This window comes from Epinephelus fuscoguttatus, linkage group LG1 (assembly GCF_011397635.1).
Source record: "Epinephelus fuscoguttatus linkage group LG1, E.fuscoguttatus.final_Chr_v1".
NCBI lineage: Eukaryota > Metazoa > Chordata > Actinopteri > Perciformes > Serranidae > Epinephelus > Epinephelus fuscoguttatus.
Genome location: NC_064752.1, coordinates 40,009,273 through 40,034,512, shown reverse-complemented (window position 1 = coordinate 40,034,512; position 25,240 = coordinate 40,009,273). Strand labels below are relative to the sequence as shown.

The 25,240-nt window shown below is 41.1% G+C and overlaps 1 protein-coding gene across 4 annotated transcripts in view; it reads left to right on the top strand.

Moving 5' to 3' along the window:
* LOC125890952 (transcription factor SOX-13-like) overlaps positions 1–25,240 on the top strand; it is a 60,263-nt gene that overhangs the window by 12,934 nt on the left and 22,089 nt on the right. For 3 of the 4 annotated variants that reach the window (XM_049579918.1, XM_049579891.1, XM_049579900.1), the window contains exons 2-4: positions 20,177–20,393; positions 20,558–20,660; positions 23,618–23,704. In XM_049579918.1, the coding sequence (XP_049435875.1) occupies positions 20,178–20,393; positions 20,558–20,660; positions 23,618–23,704 (406 nt within the window). In that variant the 5' untranslated portion in view covers position 20,177. Of the gene's footprint in view, positions 1–9,651; positions 9,721–20,176; positions 20,394–20,557; positions 20,661–23,617; positions 23,705–25,240 lie in introns of those variants that run through there. The other variant, XM_049579909.1, reaches the window with a different exon arrangement.

The window sequence follows — 25,240 nt, the reverse complement described above, 5'->3', positions numbered from 1 at the left end:
GCAGCCACCTTCATGTTGAGAGCAGTCTGCAGGCAACTTCTGAATCACAGATACGCTCTGATAATATATTGAGCTCCTCTAATGTTGTATTTGGCAAACAAGGGAACCAATTTAATTTTAAACTTGTATACTTCTGAGTAGATTTATTGATAGCAATGGATTAATTTTTTACAGATATTCATGTGTCCTGAATGAAAAAAGTAACTACAGCTGTCAAAAATTGTAGGGAGTAAAAAACGCAATATTATCAGCTGAAATGTAATGGAGTAGAAAAATGCAGTGATCTCAAGTTAGCTACAAGTAGCTCCGATTTTACTAAAAGGTACCTTGTGTAGTTTTTCACCACTAGTGGTGCAATGGAGCAATGTGTGCGACTGTGTTCTAGTTTGGTTTGTATTGTGAGGGTTATCACTCATTGTCCATCACGGTGTCAATGAGAGAGTTCTTCGCTAATCTGCGGCACACTGAGTTCCCAGCATTCGTATCTCTTTCCTCTTGCTTTATCTTGCTGTCTTTGGCTTCTGCCCCCTGACAGGCTTTTATCTGATGAGATGTTGGGTAACCAATCAATAGGACATATGACCATGTGATTGCGATTATGTGTGAAATGTGTGAAGAGCTCTGCATTAACAAAATATGATCTGCATCACAGCTGTTGTGATAGTTTCCTGTTACATTTTGTATCGTGTCCCATAGTATATTGTTTGCTGTTTGCAATGTACCAGTGACATCGTCCTATAGTATAAAAGTTATGTGTTTGATATTTAAGCAACAAAAAGGAAGGTTTTTTCTTCTTTTTGTTTTTTGCTGCAGCACCCCTCACAAAACATACAGAGACAGACACACACACAGTAATAACAAAACAAAAAACAACAACAAAAAACGGAGCCATGTAACAAGGACGATTTGTCCTGCTGCATTGTTTCTTGTCTTTTTGATGCTGAAACACTAATTCTAGTGAAAATTACAAACAATCTGAGCCTGAAAGCACTGCATTAAAGCAGCACAGCTGCAGCCCACTGCTGTCTGGAGAGGCTGTGAACTTCGAAAAGTGCACTTACCTCATGTCGTAAACCTGTTGACTGGGAAGATTACTGAGCGTAGTCCACAGAATCTTTTAGATATCACTTAGAAAGCCCTTGTTTCTGTGCAGTGATATATTTGTGCTTGTAAAACTCTCGCTAATAGTTCTGCTGCTCGTACTGTATTGGACGAGCACATAAAAACCTAAATACTGAGGCCTTAATTTCTAATTAGTATTCATACAAATGTGTCCATCCTTCTGCTTTGCACATGCTGCTCCATCTGACAGGGCCGCTCGCCAAATCATCTCCTTGTAGTTTTAGACAAAGATGAGGATATGAAAACATTTTGTACTTTAAGGTTACGTTATTCTGTAAATAAATGTCCCTCAGTTAAATAAGTAGACAGACAATACACAGCCTAAACGGTGGGCCGTAACAAAGGGCTAAAAATATACTTTGTTTTGCATCATTTGAACCAGAGCATGTGCCCTACAGTACTATGAGGTGCACGGTTACATGCTCACTAGTGTGGGCTAAGTTAATGTTAAAAGAGAAACCAGTGCTGACACTACAAAAAGCTGTTGCTCTCTGCATTTATCAGTTCTAAAGAAACTCAACCACACAAGCACATGAACAAAACAGAAACCACAACCCAGACAACTTTGTCAATCATGAGAAGACAGAGGAAAGAGCAGTCATGTGTTCACAGCAAGCTAAAGTGGGATGGTTAACTTTATGACTCAGAACCCCCCAACAACACCCACATCCCTTCACACCATCATACTAGTGATGTAATAGTTATCTTCTATCATTGGAATCTTAAAAAAATATATTTCCTGCTTTTTTCTTCTTAAGCTATTTTCCTATTTAACAAGTGTCCAAACTTAAGTTACAGGAAGAGAATTTAAAACAAAGCCTGACTCATTCCTGTATCAATGAAAAAGGCCGCAGCCTACAAAGAACTTTATCTAAATAAAATAACCAGATCAGACCTGATCTTCTGACAACAGACTAAAGTCTTTGTGGTTTTATTTAAGAAAATGAGCCTATCTACGCGGTCAGGGCTGAGTCATATGTAGTCTGTTCATTGTAAGTCCTTGTTAAAACTTTAGCAGATCAAGGAATCAAAGAAAAAGAAAAGCAGCAGCCAGTGAAGAACAGCAGGGGACTTTGTTTTTGGTGAACTTGTGCTTTGGCGGAGTTCTGGGCGCTGACATTGGGGAGTAAAACCAACTGCCACAAACAACAACTCCGGTATGTAACCAATGCACTACTACTGTTATGCCAACCTGGGTGTTGTTGATAAACTCTTAGTCAAATCAAGCTGTAATGTAATGACTGAACAATCAGCTGATCAGTCGTTAGCATCCGTAGCGCTAATGCAGGTAAATCTAGTCAGTGTACTTTTCAAGGACATGAAAACGACAAAATTTGAACAATACTGACAAAGTCCTCAGAAAAGTCCTCTTTCTTCTTGGTACAAGGGAAAGGCTTATTTCATTATTGTCTTAGTTTTGTAACTAGAGAGTAGCCATGCTTAGCAGCAACTTCTAGCTAGCAGGTGTTCCAATAATAAGCTATTGTAATTCAGTAAATTAAGGGTTTCTTTAGCAGTCTTTATAAACCAATGGAGCAGAGTTTAGTTTCCCTACTGTAAAGTCAATGTGTATCTGCTAAAGCTCCAAACTTGGTCCATAAGGGGACTTGAACCAGCAACTGTCCGGCTCCCAAGCCAAGTCCTCATTGACTGAGCTAATGCCACCCCATATCCACCATGAATACGAAAGGAACCAATCTACCAATGCTCTCTCAATGTCATGTTTCCAACTTTTTCTGCTCCGTTCGGCCCACATGTTTTGCTATTGTTAAGGCAAGTGTGCTTGAAACAATCAAGTCCGTACATGGAGTAATGTTGTTCCTCTGCTTCCTGCCTACAGCCCACCTTGTGTTGTTCGTCCATGTTAGTTTAAAACAGCCAGGACGCAGTAACGGTTCCAATGGGTGAAACTGTCCACATTTTCAGATATGTCTCTTCTGAAAGGCATTCATGATGCGCTCCATTGTACAACTGAGAAGTGCAGGAAGTAGAGAGAAATTTCCAAATCCTGCAAGCTTTCATACCTGATTTGTCATTTTCGGAACGTTATGAAATTTATCCGACGCTGTCCCCCAGTTCCAACGTTTATCGGAACATTGTTGGGGGGAGGAGGCTTCAGACACTGTTTGGTGATTTGACGAGCACTTCATTTGAACCATACAGGTGCTTTAAAGCCATGTCTGGATTAGCCATAGCCATCACCGCATTGTTTAACTCGCAAAGGTCTTGGGCTTGTGGGCAATTGTGTTTTTTAAGGCCCCTGAAAACAGAAATAATGGCATTTGGTCTTTTTAGTTTATTTGTGATCCTTATCTTGACATACTGAGTGAACCACAGAATATTGTGTTCTTACAAATGTTCAAAATGTACAAAAGTTCCTACTTCACTTTGGCTTTGTGTTACTTACTGCTAACAGTGACTTAATGTAATAAACACTAAAGTAGATACTTTACATTTCAGGTCTTCACGGGTCCAAAATGACCTGGGAAGTTTGTTCGGTAATTTTAAAAATCGATTTTTTTAATGGAGCGTAATTACAATTGCTACCAAAAATGTTGCTCTACTGCTAAAAACAGTTTTCATATCAGGAAACTAGGGCTGTCAACGAATATTCTAAATTCGAATTTAAATTCGAATTTGAAAAAAAAATGGACCTTCGAATGTGAAAATTGATATTCGATTGTCGAGAGAGAAAAAAAACACCACCGCAGCTGTCCTCTTTGCAAGTGGGCGTTGGCATCAGATGTGCATTTCTTCACGCTGGTCGACAAGTGGTTCTGTTCCCAGCTGTTGTCTCCGTCACCCGGCTTGACACATTCGCTCGTGGCTCACGCAGAAAATAGACCAGACACCGAAACGATTGCTGCAGGGCGCAAGCCAGTCACGGTCTGGTGCTTCGAGGCTATTGGCAGTGCTTCCGCGGGCGGTGTGTTCACGGGTCAGAAAGGGGGGGCGAGCGAGAGGTCCGCGGTCGTTTATAACGTAATGTTATAGATAATTGTGTTATGTGTTTTAATGTGTAGGTATGTAAATGTTTTTGGGAACTGCCCATTGGTTTGACAGCCCATCGGTTCGACATCCCATTGTTCCGATCATATTAAACTCATTGTTTCGAAGTCCGTTCCGAAATCATCATGATGCCCTGTGGTTAAGGTCTGGTTAGGTTTAGGCACAAAAACCACTTGGTTAGGGTCAGGAAAAGATCATAAGCCGTGAGCCTGCTCCGCCTCAAGCAGGTCACGGCGCACCATACACCCGCCGTGAGCCGTTCAGCACCGCGGACAGTCGGACTAATGGGATGTCGAACCAATGACATGGACCCAATGTTTTCAAAGACGTTTATGTTGAAATAAAAATACCTACAGGTAGTTATGTTTCATATACAGTATGTTTCCTTGTATTAGTTTGCTCTCTTGTGGACATAATGCGGAAAAAAAAAATATTTGAATGGTTCAAACCTATGAGTTATTTTTAGAAGGAATATTCGAACGTCATTTTTGAGCAATTTTGACTGCCCTACAGGAAACATACTGTTCTTACCCATCTTACTGTAAATACTGTTAATGTTAATTTTATTCTATTGTCATTTATTTTTGTTGTTCTGATGTAAGCTCCTGTAACACCTGCCAGCGACCAGTTTAGAATAGTTCTAAGTGGCTTAGATTGTGCACACAAATATAAATGTTTAAACTCTCTTAAGTATGGAAATGCTACATTGTTAGCTTGGCTAGAATCACCAGATTTTAGTCATTCAGTTTAAATTAATGGAAACCATGAGCATCAAAGTATAATTAACTCAGATTTACATGGTACAGAGACAAAGAAAAGTGCTAACACCTTACCTTTGAAACAGGCCAAGTCGTAAAGGTTTCATAAGTTATATTTATAATTTTGCTCTGTTAGCGTTCACCACTTAAAAGGATCAAAAGACTTTTTCATAAAATGACTGCATGTTGTGAATATTGTCAGGCTCAGTATCCATCTTACCTCGCTCCGCTCCCCCGCCAACTTGCTGGCCCTGCTGCTCAATCTTTGTCACCTTGCTGTTGCTTTTGTAATCCGCCCAATCATCGTGATCAGCACTGATCATGGGTCTTCTCTAATTCACTTGGGTATTACACATAATGAAAAACAGACCTGGGACCCACCCATAAAAGAGTGGGACCACACCCGGACCCAGTTCACCATAATGAAAACTGGAACCAAACCCGTGTGGTTGGGTCTCAGGTTGTGGTGTCAGGGTAGAGCTGTGAAGGCCCCTACTGTAGATTAAGTCGATAATTAACTACCTGTGCTGTGGCATTCATTTTGTGGCTTTGCCTTAGTTTTTCCAACAAAACTTTTCTGAACTCAGATTGTTTTTTTCCTAATACCACACTACAGATCCAGAGATTGCATTGCCATCCTCTTAGTAGTCTGTCTGACACATGAAACACTTTTTGTTTGCTTGTTTTGCCACGGGTCATGCATTAACACGTGGTGGTGTGCATGCCGATGGGTGGATTTCAAAGCTCCAATTTACTTCAGCTGCCATTTTACCAACATAAATGCTCTTTTCAGCAGAAACAGAAACTGTGATCATACGGCAAAAATGTTCAACGTCCATATCAATTCATTTGCCACTGACTGTTAATGAAAGTGTGTGAATGAATCAGCCTCACACTTCCTATTTCTTTATTCCATGTTGGCTCATTTCTTTATACTTCTTCTGGTACTGATGTAATGTTTGTGGCATCGTTAGGTAGGGGAGAAATCGGAAGTGTGAGATAGAAATGTGTTGGAGCAGAGTGTGTGTTTCTCATGTATGTGTGCAGTGGGCGGGCCTCTGTGGGGCAGCCCCTGAACTCCAAGAGGAAAAGGGAGTAAAATGTAGTCTTTGTGATGTCTCTATCACTCAATCGCAGCGCTGGAGTTCCTAACACTGCTCTTTGTGTGATGAACTGACCAGCAACCACAGAACAACAGCACCTTATCAGGGCTTGTAGGTCTCTGTGCTCGCTTTTTGGCACACACACACACACACACACACACACGCATTCAGTGCAAGGTAAAAAAAAAAAAAAAAAAAAAAGAGGAAACTAAGTGTGTATTTTTGATGAGCTTATTCTTTGGACTATGCACTATATGGTTCAGTACCCTTGACATCAAAAGGCCACGAGAACAGAGGAAGAAAGGGGAAGGAAAGGAGAAGAGGGCAAGGCTTTTGTGTCTTCAGTCCTGAGAGCTCATTCTCTAATGAGGCCCAGTCAGCAACGCAAGGAAGCTTTGTTCGAGAACTGTGTGTGTCTGTTGCTATGTGTGTGTGAACGTCTTACCGACCTCTCCAAAAAATAAAATAATAATTCAAGACCTGAACATACGCATTCGATTCATCTGTCGGTGTGATCTTAAGAGTATTTAGTGCTCTGTTGGAAGGCCTTGAAATTTCAGTGAAAAGCTGTTTCTGAACTTCTCTAAAAGTCAGTCAGGTAGCGGTAAATAAATGCCAGGAGAGCTGTTGGAAAAGCAAACAAATGCCACATGCATCACTTTGTGAACCACGCAGAAATTTGCTCATCACAATTTTACAGAGCCCAAAGTGACGTCTTCAGGTTGCTTCTTTTGTCTGATGAACAGTCTAAGACCCAAAAACTATTAGTTCACTACATCGTCAATGACAAAAGCAAATTCCCACATTTAAGAGGCTGAGGTAAGCAAATGTTTGACATTTTTGCTTGAAAAATTACTGAAACGATGAATCAATTATCAAAATAGTTGGCTTTTAATTTTCTTTCAGTCAACTAATTGATAATCGATAATTGTTGCGGCTCAAGGCTCATTGTAGCTGTTATAAGAAAGTTTTTTTCCAGCTGTTGCAGAAAATATAGATTTCCATTTTCTTTGCTCATTTTAGGCTGCATTGACACCTCCAGTTGTTATCAACCACTGTTTTTAACATCTTCAACACCTCGTCAAGGTATTTGTTGTTAATGACTGAAGGAACCAATATGTAATTATTTATTTTCCTTTAACTGTTTTCTCGCTATGAGTAAAACAGGACAGAAAAAACACATCCTTACCCATCCTGTCTCTATAGACTGGATCACAGAGGTGAGTGCCATTTGTATTTTTTATCTCAATTTCACTCTTGTTCAGAAAATGTTTTCACATTTATGTACAGTATGTACAATAAAACCTACTGAATATTCAGTGTGTGATCAGTGAAGTGCTCCTGAATGTGTACTGTCTGACTGGTGGCATATGTCCACATATCTTGCATCACACCTGAATTTACTCCATTTGGTATGATTGACTGCTAGCTTCAACTGCAGAGCTCATTACATCACTCAGTTCTGTAGCTGGTTCTCAACTGCACTAAACTCACAACACATTTTTAAAGAGTCGTTGCCAACTAAAAGCCCAAATCGGACAAAGACAGCAGATGGCCATGTGGTTCTCTTTATACTATATTGGGTGTTCACGCAGTCCCCCCAGTCCACTCGCAGACGTGGGCTTACGATGGTGTTAAAGTCATGCTGACCCCCGCAGCTATGTGAACGCGGAAAAAGCGTAGTTGGAGATTTGAAGGACTTGCACCCATATAGTGCATTCTGCCTCGCGTCCCGTTTTTTTTGTGTGTGTGTGTTTGTTTCAAAACCAGACTCCACTGACAAAAACAGTAATTTTACCTCACTGAACATGGGAGCTGAGGGTCTACTGCTGCCTTGATCAGTTAGTTTGTGTCATTGTGTGACTTTGGTTAACAGTTATTCGGATTCTATCCTGGTGTGCCCATCCTCTTGAACATTTTTTGCCATGCTTTGTATTTTTTAGCCAAGTCTGTATAACTGCAAATTCAGAGACACCCAAAATTAATTCTCTAAAGTGACATTTGCACCATTATTACTTCTGGCTCCCGTCACTACTGGGACATAGGGCTGCAACTAACGATTATTTTCATTGTCGACTAATCTGTTGATTATTTCTTCGATTAGTCGACTAATCATTTTATCGAAAAAATGTGTTAAAATGTTGAAAAATGTCGGTCTGTCTCGCCCAAACCCCAAAATTATGTCATCTAATGTCTTGTTTCGTACTCACACCAAAGGGTTTTAGTTCACTGTCACGGGAGAGTGTGTAAAGCTGCCAATATCTGAACGTAAGAAGCTGCAGTAAGAGTATTTTGGGGTACTTTTATAGTACTTTTCTATGAAAAATGACTCAAACCAATTAGTCGACTACTAAAATAGTCACCGATTATTTTAATAGTCGATTAGTCATCGATTAGTCGACTAATCGTGACAGCCCTACCGGGACATGTGTCTTTTTTGGGGTCCGTGTTCACTTTGGTTGACCTCTCGACCTCTGGGCCCCTAAACATGGTAGAAAAGCAGTGTGTGTTGCTATGGTCTGCGTAGCCGCTGTCTTTAATAGTTTAGTAGTTGTTGTGCTTGTGTTTATGTGTGAAAGCCCTGAAACAAACAAACACTGCCTTACCTATTTGCATCCAGCTCAGCAACCTGCTGCACTTCCTTGTACATCACTTGGTATGTAACCATCAAAGCACATGTATAGTGTTGAAAATATGGCTGACTCTCGACAGAGTACCAAAATGTAGCTAGGTTTCGTAGTAATGCAGCAAAAATGTAGTCACTGGCCCAAAATGATTAATACAAGAGACGAAATAAAGGCATGATGGAACATTTCCTGCAGCTTAATATGAGAATGTAGCATTTAATGTACCCAACCACAGTCATATGGCCACAGAAGCAGCTACTGTAACTGCGTCCAACTCAAGTAAAATTAAGTGGAAAACAACCAACAGTGCATGGCAAGAAAGTTTTTCTTTTTTAGACCAAAAAGTATCACAATATGTTGAGTCATTTGTCACAAATTACAGTTTATGACGACCTAATTCATCTCTATTTGTTATTGGTTTCTTTTCTGACTCAAAAAGTGAATTTAAAAAATAAGTACCAGAAGAAGCTTTTTAAAGGCTTTTTAGTGCATCACTGCTGTAATAATCAGAGTATTATGCACACAGCTAGGCTGAATTCTGACAGGTTCTTCTCTTCTCAATTAAAAGGTGATATTAAACAGCAGTGACAATCTCTTAGTTTGCGCTGTTGTTCTTACTCTGTTGTTTACATGTTATTTCCTGCCGTTAACACTCCACGGCTTTGTCGTTTATCTGACAGCTCTTTTTCTCCACTTATAGTCACGTGTCCTGAAAATCATAACCTAGGATAAAGCCCACTTTGTTAGAAAGTGGCTGAAGCTAATGAATGCTCTCATCACACCCCTATCGCACCTGTTATGGGGCTGATGTTCGATCGGTATCACACCCGTAGGGCTGCGGCAACGGTTACCTGAAACAGCATGCTAATGCTATGCAAATGAAGCCCCTGGACGGTGGGATTAGAAGAGGCTCTTTGTACTTTCCCTCTTGAGAAGAGAGGTGGGGTGGCGGGAGTTGTGGGGCTGGGTCAGAGGTAACAGGAGAGTAGAAAAGACAGGCGTTATTGGTAAGGGAGAGCCAGTCACTATGACTTGTGTCAGCAGCTCTGTTCCGGTGAGGGAGCGCTGTTGGATCTCCTCCTGTCCACTCCTCCCTACCAGGTCAGTAGAGAAAACTAAAGGCTCGATGGAAATGTGTTCTTTTAAATTTAGGTTTAAGACTTTGAATTGCGCTGCTATAAATTTCCTTTTTTAAAATAGTGTTTTCTGTTTTTTCTTAACGGCAGTTCTGCAAAAAGTTTAACTTGGCTCCATTAAAACCTAATTTTCTCTGATGAGCAAGCAAAGCAACATCCCTCCCTGATTGTCAATCCAAGGAGAAGATCCTGGCAGGTTTAAAAAGATAAAAGAAAACAAAGATTTGAGAAGAGATTAGGTGTCTTTCAGTGATGTTTCACTTTTGTGGAAGCTCTTCACGCGATCATCCCGAGCCAGGCCCTGTGGGCAGACAGACTAGCTGGCGTGGTAAGCCGAATTGTTTTATCATCCCTAAGCAAATATTGCTAACCGTGAAACATTTCCCCAAACATTTGTTTATACATCGGCTCACACTTGTCTTAACACGACTGCACAGCAGGTTGGAAACTTAGTGTGAGAGCTCTGTCACAAAATGCGGTTGACAATTGAACAGTGTGAGAAAATGTATTGCAAATGTTTCTCTGTTAAGTGTGATGGAACTGGCTGTGGAAATATGCAAAGATCAGGGTGTGAGATATTTTACATTTGCTCCTTTGTTGTCGTTGTTTAATAGACCGTTGTGCTTGAGCCAGCTGACTGAGACGTGTTGTGGTTTTCTGCCGTTGATACATTCCTGCAGGGAACCTTCTGCCATTACAGCTGTCACTCTCAGGGTTGACAATGAGAATGCCTTTATTTGTTTATCACCGAGTAAACCTCTTTAGATGTCTAACACTTTATCCTGCTGCTCTCAACCACTGAGATGGGCTCTTGGCACTCTGTCTCCGTCTTTTGTGCACTCTCTGCTATTCTGCCTCAGGCACTACTAGTTGGAAAGCGACAAGAACGATATAAACCCAACAAGCTGCTTCTGTTGGGAGGGGGGGAGAAAAGAAAACAGTGAGAGAAAGAAGAAGGAACAAAGGAAGAAAAGAAGAGAAAAGAAAGGGAGAACAACAGCAGGGATTTGCATTGCCAATCCCCCGGGGGGGAAATGTTAGGTTTTACGTGTTACAACTTGTTGGGTAACTGAAGGTTTTGTGTGAAGTGATTCTTGTGTCGTGGGAAGTGTAAGGTTTCAGTGTTGTCAGCGCTCAAAGGAGAAGATCTGATTTTTATCTGGGGGCAGATGCATGTTCCCTCCGTCCACTGTCATCCTCCATCGCCTCCCTCTCTGCTGCGGCAGGAGCATTCACTTCACAGCGGGGGACAGGACAAGTATACTTCTGTAACAGCGCAGCCATTACTGTGGTCAGACTGACAGTGAGCCACAATGGGCTTCTTTTTAAAGGCTCAGTTCACCCAAATGACAAAAACCCCTTTCTCTCCTATTTAGGCCTAACATACGCTGGGGGACTTACACTGGGGAAAAGACTTTTAAAAGACTAAAGTCTGACATCTAAACTGTGAGTTTTTAGTCACGCACTTCAGATTTTGCCAAGACTGGGGATCTCGAAGGTCCCTGTTCCCAGGTTCCCATCCTGCTCCTGCTGGAAAAACATAACTCTAGATGCATGAGATAAAAGGCGTCATATGTTGACAGTACTCTTTGTCAGTTTGACGTCAATATTATCCATGAAAATCTGTATTTGCATACAAATTAACATTTTGGATTTTGTCGCCTTAACTCGCTGCCGGCCTCCATTGGTTAACTGATTAGAGAGATAAGAGATTTCTTCCTAAAATAGGTGCAGGTTGGCGGATCAGACACGCACTGAATTAAACACCAACCCTTGTTCACTCCACAGTACAATAGAAATGTTCTTGCGCCCTTGTAGAATCCCCTCCATGTTGACTATCTACCCTGTTAAGTGCTGCAGAGAGTACAGCTGTTGGTTGACAATGATTAGATCACTGAACTTCACTATTCGCATGAGCCAAGACTAAAAATATATAAAACATGTTAGACATGTTTTGTCAGAACATCTGGATGAGAAAAGGACTGACCTAAGACAGCTCGAACTGAGTTTTATGACCACCTTACACCAAACAATCCAGATCACGGTAGCGCGCACCAACTGAGGTGATTTTATTCCAACGTTGGAAATTTGGAAATCGCTTAAGATTCATTTGTCGTAAAGCTGGCACTAGTTTTATTGTTCCCTGAAGATTTTTCCTCACAGTACAGCAGAAAGTCTCATTGACAGATTCATTTAGATTCAGATTTCTTCCACAATATGTTGGCCATCCTTTTTCTTTATTATAGTTCAGCGTCTGCTGTAAAACCCAAATTTGTCAGCGATTAGCAGGAAAAGTATTTCTTTTTCAAACTGCAATATGTTGAAATATGATACAATTATTATTTTTGTTGGCGCACTTTCACTTGTTTTTTTTGAATTCCTAGAAACTGATATCAGTGTGTTGATAGCTGAATCACACAGACCACACCCTTGTTTTTTTAAATAGACAATATGTGATCCTTCAAACGCACTGATGTGACTTGGAAGCAAAAAATAGTCTCACCTGCTTGGGCGGTTTATACCACTACAGTCAGTTATTAGCTCACTGTGTATGTTAAATGTCAGAACACAGTTGCAGAGGTCTAATAGTTGTTTTTGGTCACTTTGTTCTGCTTTGTTTAGCTCAACAGCTGCTCTGAGGTCTGTTTTATTGTAATTTCTTCACGGCATGTGGTGAGTGCCCATAAAAGCTGAACAATACCGTAGGTGGTCGGAAAACTGGCCTCAATCAGATAACCTCGAAAGAAGGCAATGCTATTCAAATCATGCGACGCACACACACACACACACACACACACACACACACACACACACTACATACATAGATACATACATACATACACAAGGTCAGGTTCCACATGGGTGCAGTCAGCTGCACATAGGCTAAGGGTGTGCTTAAGTAGATGAGACTGATGTGGAGGGAAGCCATAACCTTGACTGGTTTCTATTGTTCTCGCTAAGACGCTAAAGGCATTGTTTAAAAAAAAAACAACAACCTTTGTGCTTGTAAAACACACACGCACCTTGACGCATTCCTTGCTGTCATCAGCTCTGTGGGTCACTGAGATTCAGCGCATACCTCTGCATTGGGTGACACACACACACAGTCTGTGCAGAGGCGTGTGAAAGCCACCTGTGGCAGCTCTACAGTCCAGTCCTCTGTGGAACGTGGAGGGGAGACCCAGGAATAACTCGCCGTGGGACAAAACTCGGTGTGTTGCTGCTGCCAGCCGCCCCCACCCCTCGTAACACAATCAACCCCTCACTGATACCGATTGTGGTTGCTGCAGTGTTGGCTAAACAGTTTCGCACCTCTCCATCTTCATCCCTCCATCCTCATTCCTCTCTAATGCTCTGCAAACCACACACGTCACTTGAAAATAGCAATCAGACAGGATCAGGTTGATATGGATCCTTGTGGGTGTGCTGATAGTTTATTCCAGCGGTCACCACAGATGACTACTGGAAGTATACATGAGTTTGAAACAGCATTTAGATGATGGGAGAGATTTTTTTATTTAGGAAATTTCAATTTTGGACCTAAAAACAACATGGACACATACCCACTCACACCCGCACTCAAACACACACACACACACACACACACACACACACACACAAATAACTGAGTGCGATACCATGTTCAAAGTCAACAGTAGTCAAGCAGGTGGCATCAAATGATTCTGAGTGCTGTTGTTCCCCCCGGCTTGCAGCTGTATTTAATGTGCTAGGAGGCTTTTTAGTCACCATCAGCTGTGTAAAATGGTTTTATTATGATCAGAGTTTTTACACATACGCACAAACACACACACAGGTACAAATACACACACATAAGCGCGCAATTCGCACAGGTTTAAAGCTCTGGCAGACAGGTGGCTTTGTGTTGAAATGCAGTAACAGTATTATGTATTTGGCAGAATGCTGGCCTTTTTTTTTTTACATTGCCTGATTGAAGCTGTTAAATTAATGTGGCTTTCCTTATTGGTGAAGGTGCACACACACCTGGTTTCTTCTTAAAGAAAGCACTGGGCAGGAAGTAACAAGCAGTGAGTGTAAAAGTTGATTAAAACAATAAAGCGGATTAGTTTCACTTGATGGATAATTAGGATTTTTTACTGGGTGACATTTTAGTATCATCGTTTACAGATGTATTATTGGAATCATGTGGTGGTTTTGATGACGATGATGATGATGATGATGATACAGTGTTACTGTTTTAGAAATACTTGTTATCGCAATAAGTCCAAGTAAAATGTCATTTAAAAAAAGGTTGTTTGGAGGTTTTGGTTTTAAATGTTTGAGGAGTTTTAACTTTGACTTTTGCCATTTTGTCCTGTCTATAGACGGGACAAAAATACTCACATTAATATTGTGATAGTGAGTATTGAGCCACATCGACCAGCTCAATTTGGCCATACTAGGTTGTTAATATAACCAAACTAACAGTAGTCTTAGTAGAAAATGTTATATAGTCAACAACACTAGCAGCAGTAACCAGGAGTGAATAAGAACAGAATTAGTGTAATTTATACTGCCATACTGTACATCATGGTATAGGCCAAGCAGTTTCCAACACAGAGATATTCTCTGTCGATTTTCGATACTGTCGATTTTCAAGCAACTTTGTGTAATAACATCGTGGGTCCATCGTTTGTAACTAAGTGTGGCAAAGTTTCCTCCATCTTACCAGTGCTTGCACCTCCCTGCTCATTTTCAAACCGTAAAACTAAGCAGCGCTGTGTCGCCATGTTTTCGTGCGGCGGCACGGTGGTATAGTGGTTAGCACTGTCATCTTACAGCAAGAGGGTTCCTGGTACGAACGGAGCATGGGGGGCCAGAACCCGGGCAGGGAGAGCCCCCCCCGTGCAGAGCCTGCATGCTCTCCCTGTATCAGAGTGGGTTTTCTCTGGGTACTCCGGCTTCCTCCCACAGTCCAAAGACATGCAGGTTAACTGGTGACTCTAAATTGGCTGTAGGTGTGAATGTGAGTGTGAATGGTTGTTTGTCTCTATGTGTCAGCCCTGCGATAGTCTGGTGACCTGTCCAGGGTGTACCCTGCCTCTCGCCCAATGTCAGCTGGGATAGGCTCCAGCCCCCTGCGACCCCCAACAGAATAAGCGGTTATGGAAAATAAATATTTTAGTGCACTGTTTGGCTGCATTATGAGAATTTGTGAACAGGAAGTGGGTGCTATACTGTTTCCTGTATTGTAAAACCGGAGGCTGAAAAAAAAAACTGGGATCAAACAGTAAAACGAAGCAGTGCTGAACAAATACAAATCATGATTCTGTTACTGTGTTGCCTCTATCTCACGCTAAATGTTTTCAGATACATATTTTAGCTTATACTGCTTAACTGGACAAGCTAACACCTCCGAACTTGTTTTATGTCGCCCACCAGGAGAAGCATCTATTGATCTGGTGTGTTGCAGTGCATTCTGGTAGTTGTAGGTTTTCTACCTCTTGAGCAAAAGCGAATACCACAGTCCTTTTTCTCTCTTTTCGCTGGTCGTAGCACCAATATTAAAAGTATTTGAGTCTATCTACTGCATAGAAAAGACCATCTTTCCAGTAAGGAAATACTTCTAAAGAGGTTGGTACCACTGTATCAGCATCTCATGGTAATATAGTAATATTGCCCCAACCAAGTTGTGCCAGTGAAAGTTGTAACACAAGTTTGTCAGAGTTGCAGTTGTAGTACTGATGGTCAGAGCAATAGATGAACAGTAGCTGTAGTTGCAGCAGTATCAGCTGTTTTAATAGGAGCAGTGATACCAGAAGTAATGGAGTACAAGCAATACTAATTTTGGTCCAGAACACTGCCACTGGAGAGCAGTACCAAAATATGCAACATAATGATTCTTTGTCATCGTAGCACAGTATCAGTGTAGGAAGCATTTGTTTTGTGGCTCAACAGCAATTTAAAGTGAAACGCTCACATATGGGAGTCTTAGTTTTTTCATATATTGTTTTATTGAGTCCATCTCAGGGGTATGTAGAAATTTTGTTTATATTTATCCTGAATTTAGTTTGGCCTTTCCAACATACCTTTATTCATCTGAAAAAAATATACATACATAGTAATACTAATATTTGAAATAATATTTGAAATGTCCTCTGTAGTTGTAGTTGCAGGAGCAGTTGAAGTAGTAGTTGCAGTAAAGTTTACACAGGGGGCAATTTTTCAGTAGAAGTTAAAGGCCTGTGGGACTTTTTGAAGAATGTCACCCACAATTTTGCCAACATGAGGCCAGAATAAATAGCAGGGTTTTCCCAACTGTCAGAAGACTTGGGTGCAGCACTTGTTGTTTTTTTTTCTCTCCAGTCAAGCCTATTTACGTAAGTATGAAGATAAATAAAACAACACTTTAAAGATGACACAGTGTAGCTCACCAGTAGCCTGCGGCTACACTTTTGGAGTGGAAGGCGCACAGTCCTGAAAGTCATTAGCTTGCCGACGCCTTGCAATGACCCAAACGTCCTTTGTTTGTGGTTTTACCCTCCAACAACTTCGTCAACTCTGTAAATCCACCACCGAACTGCTCGGCTCCCAGGCCGTCCACTCCCAGGTGCTGATTGCAGAAGACTAGCCGGATTATGGAGGTAACTGCCTGTTCCCGGAGCCTCAGTAAGCTTGTCTGTTAAATGCAAAAGACATCACAAATTTTGCCTCAACCTAAGTTTTTTTGGGCTATACCTATAAAGGTACTATAATTTAATACACTGTATACTCTCTTGTAAAATGTAAAATTTGTTTTGTTTTTTCCATATTTCAATTTCAGTGTTTGAATATACTTAAGATTAAAAATTCATTGCTCTCTGACAGGGTGTACATGCGTTATTAGGCTATTATATTATCATTTTATCAGTGGCATAAAGTCGTCTCAAAATGAGAATAATTATGTCTTTTGCAATTATTTTTTGGACAATACTGTAAAAAGTCCAACAAAAGTAGTTATTCTGACATCATGTATGCTCATAAGCATGCAGGTGATGTAGTTCCTGCTGATGATTACATGCTTTTTGACCTGTTAACAATAGGTGACAATATTTTGCCAAGAGACGTAGCACTGGCTAAGGGCCAAAGAAGAATAATGCTAACTAGCAAACATGGATGTAAACAATGCAGGTTTCAGTCAGAGTAAACAAACAACTTTGCATTTGAGGAAGGAAATGCACTGAACATGTTTGTTAGGCTTCAAGGATACACACAGTGTTGTTTTGTGAGAAACAAAGAAGGTAAACAGAACAGTTTACTTACAAGAAAACTCTGCACTTTTAATTCTAAGAGGGTTTTCATTGCAGAGGAACAATAGCTTGATTGTGTTCAGCTGTCATCAACAGATACAATCAGAGTGCATTAACTTGTGTGACTCGCTGGTGGTTCAGTCCAAAGTCATCTGCCAGGGCGCTTGCCACTCTTGTTTTGAAGACACTTTTGTGTTGCACTACTTGATTCATTGATTCATCATACACACACACGCACACACACACATACACATGCATATACATCACTGAGGTTTGGAGCCTTGGACCCTGGCAGACAGGTGGCTTTGTTCAGAAACACAGTATGCCGGCTGGGAGAGCTGGGTGAAGTGGAGGGGGGGCTCTAATCATTATTATGCTTTCCGCAGAACGGTGGCGCTCCGCATTTTTTTGCCGTGTTCCCGAGTTGGTCGGCACATTCCGCTGGCATTGTTATCCGGCCTGTTTCCTGCGGCCGGCGGCTTTTGTCAGCCTCTCCCCCATTGTCCCGGCTTCCTTTGTTCCCCGGCTCCAACAATGGCTTTTTTTCTGCCTCTTAATATATATGTGCACTTTTTGCCCTTGTGTGTTCTGTTTGTTTTGTTCTGCTGTCTGCTGTGTTTTTCTTTCCTCCCGCTGCAGAGCTGGGAAATAACACACATACACACAAACATACACGCACCAGCCTGAGTTGATATGTTCAAGTTCACTGTGGTTCAACGCTCTCTCACTCAACCTGTCCTGTCTTCCTTTCTCTCCCTTTCTCCCTCACTGAGGCGTTGTCTGTCTCCCTCCCCTATAGCCTCCTATTATTCACTGTCACACACATGCACACACGCACACTTAGACAGTAAGCCTAGCTGTGACTTTAGGTGGTGGTAACACAACCAGTACCTAACCCTTGACCTTGACTTCAGCAGTGACCCAGAACAGCGGTTCCCAATCAATCGATGTCATGAAACAGACCCTGAGAGACACATCAGACACCAGGGGCCCCATGTGAAGAGGCTATGGGCCATATTTTAACAACCGTATCTGCATCACCTCCGCATGATGGAAGGACAATGACAGTGAAACCCATCACTGGAATAACTAGCTTTATACATTCTGAAATGCAGCACAAATTTACAGAAAGTGAGAAAGAGAACCAGGCCCGTATTTGAAACAAGCTTATATTAAAGATATGTCTTTGTTTTTAATTCATACTGTTTTATACATATATTTTATCTTGTTTTCATAAGAACAAAGTGGCCTTTATTTTTACTTGTCATTATAAATGTAGCATAATGTACATTTTCACAATATTAAATCCATATTAAATCCATTATTACATGAATAGAGTCAAGTAACACTCAGAACTCTGCTGCTCTCTGTTTTCTTTTCAACTCACTTATTAATTCCAGTCATCTAAGTTCAATCACTGTAAAACTACCACCAATGAAACTTGATAATGACATCTGTCCTAGGCTTTTAACGTGACACACCTGCAAGAGGTGTTAAAAGAGGAGCAAAGCTGAGTTTGGAACTATTTACTGAGTCAATAGAATCATTCTTGTTGTTGACAATTGTGTTTGAAAATGCAACTCAGCTGATGGGATTTGTGGTGGCCCAGCACAGTCATATAAATATGTGAAATGGACACAACCTCTCAATGAAGCATTACATGGTGGGCATAAAATGTGTTAAAATGACATGTTGACAACAGGAAAACAATCCCATTGCAAAGTCTATTAGGAACAGTCACAGTTTTGTTGTGAAATGGTTGCAGTTTGGTGAGGTTTAGGGAAAGAAAAACACTTTGTTAGGTTTAGAAAACAGTAATATACTTGGTGAGGTTTAGCTAAAGATTGTGGTTTCGATTAAAATAACTACGAATGGGTAGTGTCATAAACATACATACCTCGAAAAGTTATGTAAAGTACCTACTTAAAGTACTTTGCGTAGTTACGTAAAAGCCGTTAAGTGACGTAAATAGGCTAACTTGTGGTTTCACACCAACAGCAGTCTCCTGGTTGAAAGTCCATGTTTGTTTTACCCCATCCACCACCTGTCCCACCCACTGTGCGTGAACTTTCTCTCTTCATGCTTACTTTTTTGTGTCCACCATGATAAAAGATGCTCATTGACTTTGCATTGGAATTGTTTTGTGTTACTAGCATGTCATTTTAACACATTTTGTGCCCGAAATTTGAGAATTTACAGTATTCATTTCGCTGAAGACCTTTCGGAAGCCTCCTGAAGGACCAGATGATGACATGCATAACTACCATACAGCAGTTGTTTAGTGCAGTCTTTAGCCATGCTAGCACCTTTGCTCCAAGGATGGTAGTGTTGGTCTGTCAGTCCTCCTCTTTGTACCAGACTGAAATATAAACAACCATTCATGGGTTGTGATGGAATTTTGTACAGACATTCTTAGTCCCCTGGGGATGAAGCTTACTGACTTTGGTGATGCTCTGACCTCTCCTCTAACGTTGCCATGAGGTTTCACTTTTGTAGTCCAGAGTGAAATATCATGGCAGCTATTGGATGGATTGCCATGAAATTTGCAACAGATATAGGTTACATTCTTATGACTTTGGTAATCCTCTGAATTTTCCTCTAGCACCACCAGGAAAGTTTTCACTCACTCAGTGAAATATCTCAACATCTACTCAATTAATGAACTTTGGTTGACATTCATTGTCCCCAGAGGGCATATTGTAATAACTTTAATCTGTTGTTGTTTCATCTAGCACCATTATAATGACAAAAGGTTTATCCAATAGGTCAAAGACCAAATACCTGCAAAATGAATGGCATCCCCTTAAGATTCAGCTGTACTGTGTGTTCAGTGCTAATTATCAAATGTTAGCATAGCTGTAAAATATTAGTCTTGCTAGTCTTGTTCTCTGAGTCAGGTAGCTCCCAAAGCTGTTTTAACTTGTTCATAATGCAGTTTCTCATTTCTAACAAGTAGGTAGAGGTGAAACAGACATATTCAGAGATGAACACACTCAGGAATGACCCAGCATTATTATTTTGTCAGTGTTATAAACTATTAAATCAATAGTGCTTGAACTCTGCTCTTTGCTGTAATTATATCTAATATCAAATTAAAATTGACATGGCAAGTGGCCAAGCCTCACCACACCCAAATGACACTTAGTTTTGTGTGTTATGTTTGTCTTTCAACAGGATGGTTGAGCCCAGCCCTCCAGCACTGCACCTCCTCTCAGGCGGGGATGTCAGCATGGCGTGTATTGGTGTCAAAGTAGAACAGGAGGAGTCAGGTGGTGGGGGTGGAGTCATTACATGCACTGAACCTCTTAAGACATCTCCCACACGTGATTGGTCAGGAAATCATCCACTGGAGGCCCGCCAATTGACCCCACCACTCTCCCGCTCCCCTTCGGTAAGAGCATTAAGAAGGGCGTGACAGACTGAGAAAGGTTGACGACAGGCATTTTAGGAAATGTAGGAAGTGTCACAGATTGATAAGTCAAAGTAAAATATGTACTCTTCCTCATCCTGCTCTGATGCTTTGTCAGTTGACGGATTATTTCTGTGCCCTGACAGGAGGGCTCTCCAGGTAAGGAGCTGCCTCTCAGGCAAAGCCCCGTGGGACTGAAGGAGGCCAGGACACATGATAGACCAGAAGGACAATCCAACTTTAAGGAAGGTCTGTTGAAAGTCTTAATAACTTGCGCTTTGGTGCAATATAAAACTGAAAATATCCCCTGATTGTGAAGTTGAAGGCATACCTCTTGGTATTTAGAAAAAGCCATGACAGACTGTGTGTGTGTTAATTAGGGTTCAAGCCCCAAAGGGGACCATAAAAGTTCTCTATCAGCACCAAATTTGGTTTACAGCCTTGTGGGACTTAAGTACACATCCATATTATGAATGTGCAAGGTCAGTCAAAAAACATGGCCAATCATGGTCAGTCAAAAAGTCTTCGCAAAGGGTGAGGCTTTACAGGAAATTGTCCGTTAACAATTTGACCAATCATCCTAAATCTTGGTGGATAGTTTTAGTTCGAGTTAAGGAATAGGCGTACCAAAGCCTTTTGAGCCCAGCCCATGGGGGGCACCACAAATACCACATATACATAATACATGCACCTCAATTACAGATGGACAGAGTGTCACTAAATTTGGTACACATGCTCTTGGGACGAGTATTAACCAAGATCTGAAATGTCATAATGATTAGGGCATATGTACCTGGCTTACTTAGAATTCTATGCTAGATTATGCCTTTGCTCAATTTCTTGGGAGTTGGATCGAGCTAGAGATACGAATCTTGGCACCATAACTATGAATCATGCCCTATTGCTTCACATTAAATTTGATCCTGATCGGCCTGATGGTGGTACTGTAATTAAGAACTGAAAAAGTGAATCTTTGACAGGCCACGCCCCTCACATCATGAGTGTAATTGACTGGGAGTTTGAAAAACATCTGCATCTCAATATGCTCTACAAAAAAAGACTCTTGGACAGTTAAGGCCACCATGATAGATGATTGCTACTTTGCATAATGTGAAAAACAGTAATGCAACATCTGCTTTTTGGATTTTGACTGTATCACTGCTAAATGTAGTATACAGCATTGCAAGACAGAGCTACACTCTTCTATTACAGATAAGCAAGACTGGTCAAAAAACATGGCCGTCATCAATCAGAAGTCGTTGCAGAGGGCTGAGCAACTGTATTTCTGTACTGTATTTTTTCTGTGACCTGTTTTTAATATTTTGACAAAAGATTCTTAACCAAAGGGTTTTGTTAGCATTTTCCAGAGCTGTGTCGAGCATCCATCAGTGACCATTTCCAGAGTGGAAAAACTATTTTTGTCTACCCTATTAATTTATGATTATATATATGTTATTATAATAAGTGTTTTAAATACTAAATAATAATTATGATTTACCACAACTTAAGTTTTATTAGTTTTGCTTTTAGACACAATAGCAGTGTGGCTGTAGGGATGGACAGTGACAAGACTCTGATAAACTCAATTGCACAACTCAGAAAAAGGTCAAAGTCAAGTTTATTAAACAATGGGCAAAATTGTGGTCAGGCAGAATCAAGGTCAAAAATCCAGATAGGCAAAATCAGGCAGAGGTACAAAAGGGAAAGGCTAAGGCGGGTCCGGAAAAACACTAACAAGATCAAAAAAACGAGGACCAAAACACTGTCAAGAAATGCTGGTTGACTTGACAATACGAACAAGACGAACTGGCACAGGACGACACCTCCCAGCCAGACAGTGCACCATGCCACACCACAAAAACTTGTTCAGGGATGGCACAAGGAACGAGACAAAGAGCTCAAAGTTTCAAATTCCCCAGATCCCAATCTGGCCGAGCATCCATGTGATGTGCTGGCACCTCAAGAGTACCTCCAATCCACGGTGGGGCCTCCTTGGATTAGACTTGGAGCTGACCTGTCAAAGCATGCACACAGGACCTTTGGGGTTGTCCTGTGGTGTCTGGCACCAGGGTGTTGGTGGGGGATCTTTTGAGTCCTGTGAGTTGTGAGGTGGGGTACCAGCATGTCCCATGGATCTTTGATCAGATTGGTATCCAGGGAAACTGGAGTCCAGGTCGATGCCTTGAGCTTTTTGAGCATTTTCTTGTGGTTTGGCATGGTGCTTCTTCCTGCAGGGGGTCAGTGCCATCAGGGAGCTCATTGCCATGAATGGGGAAAGTTCGTCTGCAACAGTGTTTGGGTGGGTAGTGCATGTCAAGTGGCATCTACAAGAATGCCAGGACCAAAGGTTTCTCAGCAAAAGTTGGATATTTTCCAGCTCTACACATAGTGTCTTTAATATTTAATATGCAAACACTATTCAAATCAATGAAAACTGTAGCTGATACACTTTAATGTTTTAGAACAGTTTGTTTCTACAGCACTGAGCATGAGTGGTTTTAAATCTCCATATTGGATTTAAAACATTGGTATCAGTGTACCTCCACAGTCTGTCTCCAGTCTGCCCCTCAGTTTTATTTACTTCTATGGGAGTCTTTCTCTATTACTCAAATATACCCACGTCCATACAATTTTCTAACCGACCAGACTTTGACGACTCCATATTTTATGTGTTTAAGTGCACTACATTCTGCTGCTATTCAGCATTAAACAATACAGTCTGCTGAAAATCGATGCGTAGAAGTGACAGTTTCTCTAGCGAAGCGAGGGTGTTGTTTTGGTTCCTGAATGGGTTCGGGGGGAACGGGGTGCTTTTTTTTTTGTCTGATTTTGTTCAATCCCTCACATGTGGAGTAAAAGGCTGCTCTCTGAGCCGCTCCCGAGACTCTCCCTGCCCTCGAGTCTTTCACCAGTCTGCACTCCTCGCCTTAAATTTTTCTCAAATTCTCTCCACTAGCTGACCTTGGATTGTTCTCTGTCCAAATATCGATCCACTCAAACACTCAAAACTTCTCCCAGAGGCACAAACAACCTCTGCCCTACGGCACCTCAAATGTCTTCTTCAATCAATGCCATTAGGAAGGCAGAAGAGAGGCTGAGAAAGTAGTTTGGTGTCAGATGGATTTTATTTGACAGAATATATTTTTCACGCCATCTAGTGCAGCCCATCGCGGCTCAGCTGAGTACCTGTTGTGTCCTGTTAACAGTAATGCCTACCATTGAGAAGCTGCTGAATGCTGACTGGAAGGAGAAACTTCTGGATAAAAGCACAGTGGGGGCAGGACAACTGAAAGGTCAGCTTTCAAACACTACCAACACATTTATACCATTTATATACCACTTACAAATCATTATTTCAAATGCATTACTATTTAATTGTGCAAATATCTCTTGTATTTTTTCATTTGCCATAATCCCCATCTGCTTTGTTAACTGAAAAATGTTATATAACACTTGTTACACATTTCAAAAGATACTAGGCTGCAAGCACTGATTTGGCACACTGCTGTTTGGATCATTTTGCTATCAAAATTGTGGGTTTCATCTTGTGTTCTTTTTTAAAATCAGGGTAAATTGTGACAGAATGACACACCTGGAGAGACAGAGCCAGGAGGAAAGACTTGACTTACCAAATTAAATTTATATTAATACCTGGTGTTTGCAAACTGATGTTCAGAGGTATTCAGCCTTGATTATGTCTTGCAGACCTTATATGTGGTTTTGTTGTTAACTCAGTATTTATTTATCTCTAATACTTCAGTCTGTTTAGATGTTGTCCTTGCAAGTGATAAAAAATACATCAGTAATATAATAAAGATAGTTTCCTCTTGTTAAAATCAGCAAGCAGCTAAATAGTCCTGTCGTCCTTGTTGTTGTTGCTGTGCTGAATAAAATCAAGGAGAAATGATTCAACCCAGAAAACCTTGTGTGCCATGTCTTTAATAAGAAAATTGGTTAGAAAAAAAAAGAGATAGGAATATTTGTAATCAGTTTACAGCACTGCAGAGATAGAGTAAACCTGAGGAAAATGTCTGTTTAGCTACTGAATGTGTTCACCAGCTAGTCTCTGACTGTCTGACAGCTGTTTGCTGCTGAGCAGGTAGTGTACAGTAGGTTTTTAGAGCTTTCTCAGTGAAAACAGCCGCCTGCTGTTGCTGAAAACAACGTTATGAGAGTGGTGAGAGAATGAACCAGTACAGTTGTGGATCGGACAGCTTAACAATGAGCTGAAACTCACTATAAAGCTCTGTAAAGCCGAGAGGAGCTGGAGATGCAGCTCATAATTCTCTGCAGATTCATTACTTGAGTGATCCCTTGGCCCATGTCAAGAGTTAGCTAAGCTATTAAACATAGTTTAACCATCATGGAGGAACAGGAGGTGTTCTAGCTGCTGCTAGAATGGCCAAAATGCCCCGAGCAAGCACACTGAGCTTCGGGTAATGTTATTGTAGGTGATGACACATTTTGTTTGACGTTCTCCATCATTAGCTAGCTAATGTTAACTTATATGAATGTTTACCTCCTAAAATAGCCCATGTGTTGTGCTCAAGTGTTGTCTTGTAAATAGCAAACCCCAGTATTGAACAAGAAATAGCCCAATGCTGACAGTAGGTCCATCATTTTGGGCCAAGCCAAACCCGACCTGTACCCGAACATTATTTGTAAATATTTGTCTGAACCCGCCCGAACCAATAGGCTCCAGTCAGTGTCTACACTCTACACTGCTCACAAACTGTAAAAATATACAGACACTCTTTACCACCTTACACTGATCATGGCACAGGTTGTCAGGAATGTAAGTGCTCAAGCAGTTTTTCTGAGTAACCTGA